An 11,232-nucleotide genomic window follows, 5' to 3' on the forward strand; every position below is an offset into this window, starting at 1 on the left:
CGGCATTGTTGATCGATATGTTCCCATTTTTCCTGGGACAATAACCAATTAAGGGGATGTGGGCCTGTGCAAAATGGACAAATTGATCAAAACCCTTGTTTTAATTTTTTTGCAGATAATGGTCTCATAACATACCTAAAATGCATGTGTGTCTGTGTTTTTGTCTAAAGTGTCATATTTATGTGTCAATAAAGACAATATTTGAATAGTTTATCTTCAACGTCGTTTTTCTCATGTCAGCCATTTTTGCGGCAGTTGCATCTGTGGTGTTGCGATTTATCTGGCTGTAATTTAGCTAGAGCAATAACAGTTTGTGCAGAATATCCCATTCTGGGGAATTACGAAAGGATTTTGTTGCCATTGTATTACAGTCATAACCCTAAAATTTGACGGTTGTAACAAAGAAATGTCCCTAACTCCAAATATAAATATAATAATCAAAATCTGCTTCGTAATCCCCTAGAGCATACCCAGAAAGATAAAATATAACAATAATTAGAAGTGTGACAATCATATCTGCTGAAATATTATTTTCGCCCTGTACTCCAGTTTTGTCTGTTTTTGACTGTTTTTGTCGCGTAAAACAAAAACCAGCAACCCAAAATACAAAAAGTGACTATCATTTATCATTGTTTATTCATTACTTTCATAAAATAACATTCAAACAAAATAAAACATTCAAATTAAAACAAAACATAGTGCACTGGCCCATCTGCCCTTAAGGCATCCCCTAAGTACCAGTCAAATACTGGTCTGACTATGCAGGCCGTAACAGACGCTCCTGTCGGCATTGTTGATCGGTATGTTCCCATTTTTCCTGGGACAATAACCAACTAAGGCATTCCCTGTGTACCAGTCAAATACTGGTCTGACTGGGCAGGCCATAGCAGCAGCTGCTTCTGCTGCTGTAGCGGGTGAGACCCCCGCTGGAGGACCGCGACTCTGCTCGGGACTCCACACACGAGAAGGAAGAAGCCTCATCGCTTGACGCTGCAGAAAGGCTACAGGTCGTCGTGGCGCAGTTGATGTTGATGTTGGCGTTCTCGTTGTTGTCGTCGTCGCTGTCGCTGCTGCTGCCTGTTAGGCCGGCGTCTTTTGCAGAGAGGAGGATCCGCTTGCGGCGTTGGTGCTTGACGACCATGAGGATGATAAAGAGGACGAAGTCCACCCCCACGCTGCCCAGCACCCACATACCGTAGTACGTGAACTCGTCCACCATCACCTCCGTCACTGTGGGCAGAACGGGTGTTTGATCGGATTCATCGAAAGACATGTTCATGTTCTCAAAATTCTTACACAGAAAAGAACAAAAGTGTCTCGTGAAAGAGGTTGATCTCGGTGACTTTAAAATGACGAGCTGTGAAAAATTGCTTTTGAGGTCTCAGCCACACTGTAGTTTGACCCGACCTTACTTACATGATACCCACACGTGTGAAGAAATATTTAAGTTATGACATAGCTAGGTGGTCTCTCTCGCACATTACTTTTCGGATAAAGTGCAGGTGCATATTTCGTGCATGCAACTTTCATGAAGTAGGACAACGCAGTTGTGTTGGTCACTGACCGTGAAAAGATCCTGCTGCTTATATATTGCTCTAAGTTCTAACACAACTGTGCAATGCCTTGCGCATCCGCTGGCAGGACAAGATTCCTGTCACCGAGGCGCTTCAGCACGCTGTCATTGCTAGTGGGCTGAGCATGTCTGACGCAGGCTGGATCACCGCATCCCAAAGCAGCTCCATTATGGCGAACTGTGTCAGGGAAAGTGACCCGTCGGAGTCGGGCGGGGAGAGCGGAGGGGGGGAGGGGGGGAGAGCTGCCTTAAAGAGCATCCCCAAAAGATTCTAACATCGGGGATGGCTCCTGGGAGATGCTTGCTCAAAACCGACCCAATTTGCGCCGTCTGTTTCATACTGGTGCCTAGATACTGCTCAACACAAAAACACAGCTGAAAATAAGCGCTGCAGCAGAGAGGAAGCGTCCGCTCCGCAAACTTAGACCTGACAGTATTTCACGTGCCATACCTTCCCAAGTGTGCCCAAATATGGGAGAGAATTCAGGGCGCATGCGGACGCACCGGACAAGCTAGTCCTGAATCTTGTTCATCTCCGACGACGAAGGACGAATAACACCAACAACGAGAAAGAAGACCAATTGGAAAGGAGACAAAGTGCGAAGGTGGACATTATAAACACAACCATGGGTCTATCTGCGAAAAAGAAGACCAATTGGAAAGGAGACAAAGTGCGAAGGTGGACATTATAAACACAACCATGGGTCTATCTGCGAAAAAGAAGACCAATTGGAAAGGAGACAAAGTGCGAAGGTGGACATTATAAACACAACCATGGGTCTATCTGCGAGAAAGAAGACCAATTGGAAAGGAGACTAAGTGCGAAGGTGGACATTATAAACACAACCATGGGTCTATCTGCGAGAAAGAAGACCAATTGGAAAGGAGACAAAGTGCGAAGGTGGACATTATAAACACAACCATGGGTCTATCTGCGAGAAAGAAGACCAATTGGAAAGGAGACAAAGTGCGAAGGTGGACATTATAAACACAACCATGGGTCTATCTGCGAGAAAGAAGACCAATTGGAAAGGAGACAAAGTGCGAAGGTGGACATTATAAACACAACCATGGGTCTATCTGCATTCCGACGAGACATAATACACAAGAACCTGCCCCATTAGTTCTGCTTTGTCATACCCGTACTTATATAAAGATTCACTCGTCGGTCTGCCACGATAAGGCATGTTCACCATAACCTTTACACACGTTAGCTCGATGTAACCTACTCAGCGTTGATGAAGACGTGTCCGCTCTCCTTGCTCCCGATTATACAATGAAAGATTCACTCGTCGGTCTGCCACGATAAGACATGTTCACCATAACCTTTACACACGTTAGCTCGATGTAACCTACTCAGCGTTGATGAAGACGTGTCCGCTCTCCTTGCTCCCGATTATACAATGAAAGATTCACTCGTCGGTCTGCCACGATAAGACATGTTCACCATAACCTTGACACACGTTAGCTCGATGTAACCTGCTCAGCGTTGATGAAGACGTGTCCGCTCTCCTTGCCCCCGATTATACAATGAAAGATTCACTCGTCGGTCTGCCACGATAAGACATGTTCACCATAACCTTTACACACGTTAGCTCGATGTAACCTACTCAGCGTTGATGAAGACGTGTCCGCTCTCCTTGCCCCCGATTATACAATGAAAGATTCACTCGTCGGTCTGCCACGATAAGACATGTTCACCATAACCTTTACACGCGTTAGCTCGATGTAACCTACTCAGCGTTGATGAAGACGTGTCCGCTCTCCTTGCCCCCGATTATACAATGAAAGATTCACTCGTCGGTCTGCCACGATAAGACATGTTCACCATAACCTTTACACGCGTTAGCTCGATGTAACCTACTCAGCGTTGATGAAGACGTGTCCGCTCTCCTTGCCCCCGATTATACAATGAAAGATTCACTCGTCGGTCTGCCACGATAAGACATGTTCACCATAACCTTGACACACGTTAGCTCGATGTAACCTGCTCAGCGTTGATGAAGACGTGTCCGCTCTCCTTGCCCCCGATTATACAATGAAAGATTCACTCGTCGGTCTGCCACGATAAGACATGTTCACCATACCCTTTACACACGTTAGCTCGATGTAACCTGCTCAGCGTTGATGAAGACGTGTCCGCTCTCCTTGCCCCCGATTATACAATGAAAGATTCACTCGTCGGTCTGCCACGATAAGACATGTTCACCATAACCTTTACACGCGTTAGCTCGATGTAACCTGCTCAGCGTTGATGAAGACGTGTCCGCTCTCCTTGCCCCCGATTATACAATGAAAGATTCACTCGTCGGTCTGCCACGATAAGACATGTTCACCATAACCTTTACACGCGTTAGCTCGATGTAACCTACTCAGCGTTGATGAAGACGTGTCCGCTCTCCTTGCCCCCGATTATACAATGAAAGATTCACTCGTCGGTCTGCCACGATAAGACATGTTAACCATAACCTTTACACGCGTTAGCTCGATGTAACCTACTCAGCGTTGATGAAGACGTGTCCGCTCTCCTTGCCCCCGATTATACAATGAAAGATTCACTGGTCTGCCACGATAAGACATTTTTACCATACCCTTTACATACGTTAGCTCAAGGTAACCAGGGATGGCCAAATATTAACCTTTTAACTCGCCAGCCGGGCGAGTAGTTCAAGAAAGTCACTAGCCCACCAGAAATGTTCCTGTCCCGGAATATTGCACAGTTGCGGTGTTAACATGGCTTTGAAACTCGAAATAACAACCAAAAGAGTCGCATTTGACCGGAATGTTCACGGGCCAGCCGGGCGAGTTGCCAGACGGTTTCTACTTTGCATGCAAGATTTTGTATTCGCCCCTAGCGATCGGGCGGACAATTTGTCCATCCCTGCCTTTACACTCGTTAGCTCGATGTAAGCTACTCACCGTTGATGAAGACATGTCCGCTCTCCTTGCCCCCGACGATGCAGTGGAAGATGCCCTTGTCGGCCAGGAGCAGAGGGCCGATGTGGAGGGTCCCGTTGATGTCCACGCTGACCCTGCCGTCTGTGTCATTGTCCAGCGAGACGCCAGGCATGTAGCGAGAGTTGTTGACCCACATCACGACCTCGTCCAACTTGGCCCTGGTGGGGTACAAGGTGTGCATGGTGTGGCGGTAGTGAGTGAGCAAGAGGAGAGAGAGGAGGGGGTTTGAGTGAGAGAGAGAGAGAGAGAGAGAGAGAGAGAGTGAGAGAGAGAGAGAGAGAGTGAGAGAGAGAGAGAGTGAGAGAGAGAAAGAGAGAGCGCGCGCGAGAGAGAGAGCGAGCGCGAGAGAGAGTGAGAGAGAGAGAGATTGAGATACAGAGAGAGCGAGAGATAAAGAGAGTGAGAGAGAGCGAGAGAGGAAGAGAGAGAGCTAGAGTGAGAGAGAGAGAGTGAGAGAGAGAGTGAGAGAGAGAGTGAGAGAGAGAGTGAGAGAGAGAGAGAGAGAGAGAACGAGAGAGGAAGAGAGAGAGCTAGAGAGAGAGAACGAGATAGGAAGGGACAGAGCTAGAGAGAGAGAGAGAGAGGAAGAGAGAGCTGAAGAGAGAGCTAGAGAGAGAGCTAGAGAGAGAGAGAGAGGAAGAGAGAGAGAGCTAGAGAACGAACGAACGAACGAACTTTATTACTCAAGGATAGAGATTTTAGGCTCACGCCTAGTCTTACAATCTGTCCCTGCTAAACTAAGACATAAAAATAAAGACAATAAAAGGACAATTGTCAATCGCAATCATACAGTATTACTAATTACAACATTACCCATACGAATACATAATGCATAATTGAAATGTACATGTATGTCAATATAATACAAAGGAAAAGAAAAGTCGACTCACACACACGCGCGCGCCGCATGCCTGCAATTACGTTCGCACTCAATATAACACACACACTCACACACACACACACACACACACACACTATGCGCACAGAGAGAGAGAGAGAGAGAGAGAGAGAGAGAGAGAGAGAGAGAGAGCGAGAGAGGAAGAGAGAGAACAAGAGGAGAGAGAGAGAGGAAGCGAGAGAGAGAGAGAGAGAGCGGGAAAGAGGAGAGTGAGGGAAAGAGGAGAGGGGGTTAGAGACAGAAAGGGTAAGAGCGAGCTAGGGCGAGAGAGGGGGTTAGAGAGAGAGAGAGAGAAGTAGGAGAAAGAGAGAGAGAGAACGAGGAGGGGGGAGAGAGTGGGAGAGAAAGGGTTATAGTGAGGGAAAGAGGGGGGGGGGGTTAGAGAGAGAGAGAGAGACAGAGAGAGACAGAGAGAGACAGAGAGAGAGACAGAGAGAGAGAGAGAGAGAGCGAGAGCAAGAAAAGGTGAGAGAGGGGGATAGAGAGAGAGAGAAAGAGGGTGGAGAGAGAATTGAATTGAATTGAATTGAACTTTATTTTACAAGGATTTAGATTTAAGGCTACGCCTTTTCTTACAATCTGTCCTTGGGACGCATAGACACACAATTATATAATTTTTAAAAAAAAATAAAAATTAAGAATTAAAAAGTTAAAAAGTTAACCAACAAAAGGAGGTCGGAAAACGTGATAATAAAGATGACGATGATGATGATGATGACGATAATGATGATGATGATGATAAAGATGAGGCATGAAGAGCATACATATGTGGTTATTCATAAAATCAAATGCATACTATGCAGGTAATTATAAATACAAGCTGGTGGCAATCGAACATGTAGCAAATAGAGTAACAAAAATATGTTCAGAATATACAATGCACAGCATATTTTTCCCGCAGTGAAATTAAAGGCCCCTCCTGTTTTTGGAACCGCAGGAGCTTTCTAGTTTGCTGTTAGGTAGATTTTTGGTTCCTCTTTCCTGTCATGCTCTCTTTTTCTTCATGAATTCTTTTCTTTCTTCTGCCTTCTTGCTCATTCACCTGTATTTTTTTCAAAAATCTCTTCTCTTGCCGCTTGTCTCGCGATTCATGTATAGTTTAATCTGTTAGTGTTCTGATGTAAGTCCAGCAGTAGATAGGTTAAGCCTATTTTAACATACTGGAAACTGGTAATCTTCCAGTAGGTATTAATTTAGTTTTACTAAAGCCTGCTGGGACACAAGTAATGGGTTAGTGCATTTGTAAACAGGAATCGCTTGACAAGTGGCCCCCTTCATCCCCCCTTCCTCGTCCTGATATGACTCTGCGTAGTCGGCTGGACGTTAAGCAACAAATAAACAAACAAACAGCATATTTTTGACGTAATACTAAGTTTGGTAAGTCAAAAGGCGTTAAACTACTCAGACATTAAGTGGTTTTTTACACATTTTTTAAAACTTTTTAATGACTTTAGGTGCTTAAAGGATGATGGAAGTGAATTCCAAACTGAAGTACCCGAAAAAGCAAGACTGGTCTTATACAGGTCAATTCGTGGAATTGGTGGGATCAAGTTGACCGACCCATATCTGTGGGTAGCTTTATTAAATAATGATGTAATGTAAATCGGCACTTTACCGTGATACAATTTATGCATGAAAATGGCTTTGTTTAACTTGAGATGCTTTTCCAGTGGAAGAAAGTTAAGCATTTTTAATTTCATATCTGTTGAGGCATTATCCTTTATGATGAGTTTGGCCGAGCGACGATAGAGAGAGTCTAACTTTTTCAAGTGGACATCACTGCTGCCATCCCAGAGCGTCGAAACATAATTAATGTGAGGCATTACATGAGCATGGTGGAACATTTCCAGAGTCCTTCTGTCGGTATATTGCTTTAACTTGGATAGGAGGAAAACGTTCTTGGCTACTTTCTTGCAAATATGCTGTATTTGTGCCTGCCACTTGAATTCACAATCAAGAATTACCCCTAAAACGCGATGCTGTTGAACTTGTTCAATTGATTGCGTACCAATAGTAAGATTTAGTTTGAGTGGAGAAATCTGATGTTTTTGTCTGGTTGCAATTACCATACTTTTAGTTTTTATTTGATGGACAAGCATAGCATTAGCACTACACCAGTTATTTACATCGTTTAAAGCTGTTTGAAGGGAGGACTCTATTACTGTAACAGACTTTCCACTTGAGTGAAGAGAAGAATCGTCAGCAAAAAAATCCCTTCTTACATTACTGTCAGAAATGTGCAGTGGCAGATCATTGATATACAGACAGAACAAGATCGGCCCAAGCACTGACCCTTGAGGCACCCCGCATTTCACAGTCTCCTCAGTAGATATTTTACAGTTTAGGGCAGTATATTGAGATCTGTCCTGTAAATAGGAAGCAAAAAAGTTACACACTGAACTGTTTCTGAGATACAACTGTAATTTCTTCAGTAAAATTGAATGATCAACAAGATCAAACGCTTTTTTAAAGTCGAGAAACACAGCACCACTGATTTCAGATCGGTTTGTTGCAGACAACCAGGTGTCGCATAGCGTGGTAAGGGCGCTGTGACAAGAGTGATTTGTTCGAAAACCAGAGAGGGGGGATTAGAGAGATAGAGAGAGATTTTGCGAGGGATGTTGCATTCACATACAAGCGAGAGAGAGAGAAATACAAGAAGAAAATAAAGAGAGGGAGAGAAAGAGACAGACGTACAGACATGCAGAAATACCCAACCAGACAGATACGAGACGGAGGCATGGATGAATGATCTTGCGGACAGATGATAATTAATGGAATGAGAATAACAAAGCCAAGCACTAGCTCTTGAAACAACAAAGTTACTTAGCAGATTATATTTGTTCTAAAGCATAACTTACCCTGGGCACTTAAGGCTAAGAGTGGCTCCGGCAGTTTCATTTATGGTCTTGATGATCAGCGTCTTGTCTGTTGGTAAAACACAAACATCAGGACAATCATAGGTCAATAGATAATGGTTGAACGACAAACATCTAGCAGAGCAAACGCTCATACGACTCACCATCCTGCGGTATATAGAAAGTGAATCACACACACACACACACACACACACACACACACACACACACACACACACACACACACACACGCAACCATGCACGCAAGCAAGCACACAAACACATACATACACACAATGAACAGCCTTATGCTTTGCATTCAAAATGATAACTCTTGAAAATTGGCCAGGGTCCATTTAGTGATGTCTGGAGGTCATGAAACCCCGAAAGTGTGTTAAGTTTCAATACCCTGGGTCTTTAAACGTTCCAGAAAATAGTTGTTGCTACTTGTTGTAACCAAACATGGGCCTGTAGCAATGTGTGAAGTTTCAAAGCGGTTGCTTCAAAGACAATCACTAAAATAATCATTTTCTACATCTCTACCCGAACTTGAATCGGCTGTGGCATTTAAAGTTGACAAGGGTGAACCAGATTTGCCTCGTACCTGGAAGTCATCAAACCTCTCATGCGTGTGAAGTTTCAAAGATATAGTTTTAATAATATCTGAGAAAAATGTCAACGTTAAGTTTTTTTCACAGAGAGAGAGCTAGATGTCGTACATCCGGACACTATTTTAACTATGGATCACTGATAAATCAGGTGAGTAAAAAAAAATCAGGTGAGTAAAAAAAACCACCAATTCAATAATAATAGAACATAAAACATAATACATTTCACCACACAACTATATTACAGTTGGACAAAAATCACTGCAAATTTAAAGAACGGATTGGAAAACAGATATACGAAACAAAATCAACTGAAACTCGACACACAAAAAAGGAAAAAAATCCAATAGTTACTCGTCATCTAAATGTTTAAAGACTTTTTTTGACAAAAAGGAGAGAGCCAGGAAGGAGAAAGTGTGATTTGCTGGAAAATATCAAGCTAGCATTGGAGAGAGAGAGAGAGAGAGAGAGAGAGAGAGAGAGAGAGAGAGAGAGAGAGAGAGAGAGAAAGAGAGAGAGAGAGAGAGAGAGAGAAAGAGAGAGTGTGTGTGTAAGACAGACAGACAAGCATACAGACAGACAAAAAGGCAGGCAGATAGACAGGCAAGCAGGCAGAGTGAGAGAGGGGGAGAGAGAGGCAGAGAGAGAGGGGGAGATGGAGAGAGAGAGTGGGGGGGGGAAGAGAGGAGCGAGAGAGAGGGAGAGAGAGAGATGTAAAGAGAGAGACACACACAGAGGGAGAGAGTGGAGTGAAAGTGAGGGAGAGAGAGAGAGAAAGAGAGAGAGAGAGAGAGAAAGAGAGAGAGAGATAGAGAAGGGGAGATACAGAGAGAGAGGGGAAGAGAGGGAGAGAGGGGGAGAGAGAGGGAGATTAAGATCATCACCGTGCACCATTTACCTTTCTTTTCGATTAACAACATCGATTTTAATCCACTCGACGACAGAGTTTTTTTGGGCATCATCCCTTTCAACCCACCTGCCGATACACACATAAAGGTATGCATTATAATTACTAATGATACTAATTAAATATGTAAAGGAACAAAACCCCTCCTTTCCTTGTAACCCGTCTTTTAAATCATCTGTTTTGGTTCCTGTAATAGTCCCTGCGGCGACCTGCACACTTCGTCACGTCAACAACCTTGACAGTGTCGCATGGCAACATGGAACGCAGAACAAGAAGGTTCCTGTTATGATATGCTTCAAGATAATGATACTTTAGTCGACCATCGATCCCATGTTAGTTCTTGCAACTTTTGTTTTTTCTTCAGTCCACGTAACACAAGTGTTCTTTGACGTCATGTCATGCTTCTTTTATAATGACTGTATCATGATTGCCTAAATAATAATAATACTACTAATAATAATAAATGAGCATTTAGATAGCATAGTGCAACATCATCACTTTACAATTATACTCTTTGCGCTTGACACATTAAAAATTAAATTAAAACACAGTTATACAAGCATTTACATTCATAGTCAACAACGCCTAATTAAAAGCATAGCCTACACCATCAAGCATACATTACAAAAAATTCTTCCACTAACTAAGTAATAAAAACATGAATAAAATAGGTAGTGAAAACAAGGAAATACCAGCTGAATACCCTTAATCAAACAGAACATGTTATCAACAATAAAGATAAAATAAAGTTTTCGATTTAAAACCCAGAAGTCTACTTTTGAGATCCTTCTTGCAAGGCGTGTTGCAGGTTCTCCGCATGATTTCGTCCTGTCGAAAGCGCCCGCGGAATAGACGATCCCCTTTTTCATTTTCTTCGTGGAAGAGGGAGGAGCGGCAGGGAATGCCCGAGGCTTGTGCGGTGAGTACGGCATCCCAGTACCAATTCTCCCAGATCCGACGACACGCGGGGCAAAACTTCTTGATCCAGCATGTTCCTAGGTTTGGGGGACAAAATAACAATAACAATAACAATAACAGCACTTTATTGTCCATTAAAATATTACATAAAAATGGAAATTTTTCTTCGGCACACCCTGTCTGCCTGTAAACGATTATAACAACAATTGTATAGGACGACACACATAAAACATAAAAGGGATACAATCAAATATGATATTGCACTATGTAAATTTACCCTCTCATGTAGTACTTTATTTGTTTGTTTGTTTGTTTGTGAGTTTTTGTTTGCTTCTTTGATTCTTCGTTTGCAAGTTTTTGTTTGTTTGTTTATTTTCTTGTTGCTGTTATATGACTTGATGCGAAAAGGTGCTCACAGAACAGAAGGCGGCCTTTTTTTTGACAATACAAACGTTTCCACGGGCAAAGGTTTTATCACACACAAATTGCTAAATATGACTGCTAAGACCGTA

General features: G+C 43.2%; 1 protein-coding gene across 2 annotated transcripts in view; it reads right to left on the reverse strand.

The window, feature by feature from the left end:
• Positions 1-617: 617 nt before the first annotated feature.
• Positions 618-11,232, reverse strand: part of LOC138946246 (uncharacterized) — a 62,437-nt gene continuing 51,822 nt past the window's right edge. For both annotated transcript variants that reach the window (XM_070317783.1, XM_070317784.1), the window contains 5 exons: positions 10,579-10,797; positions 9,794-9,871; positions 8,291-8,357; positions 4,493-4,689; positions 618-1,230 (listed from right to left, as the gene is read on the reverse strand). In XM_070317783.1, coding sequence (XP_070173884.1) covers positions 857-1,230; positions 4,493-4,689; positions 8,291-8,357; positions 9,794-9,871; positions 10,579-10,797 — 935 coding nt within the window. In that variant the 3' untranslated portion in view covers positions 618-856. The remainder of the gene's footprint in view (positions 1,231-4,492; positions 4,690-8,290; positions 8,358-9,793; positions 9,872-10,578; positions 10,798-11,232) is intronic.

This window comes from Littorina saxatilis, linkage group LG13 (assembly GCF_037325665.1).
Source record: "Littorina saxatilis isolate snail1 linkage group LG13, US_GU_Lsax_2.0, whole genome shotgun sequence".
Lineage (NCBI taxonomy): Eukaryota > Metazoa > Mollusca > Gastropoda > Littorinimorpha > Littorinidae > Littorina > Littorina saxatilis.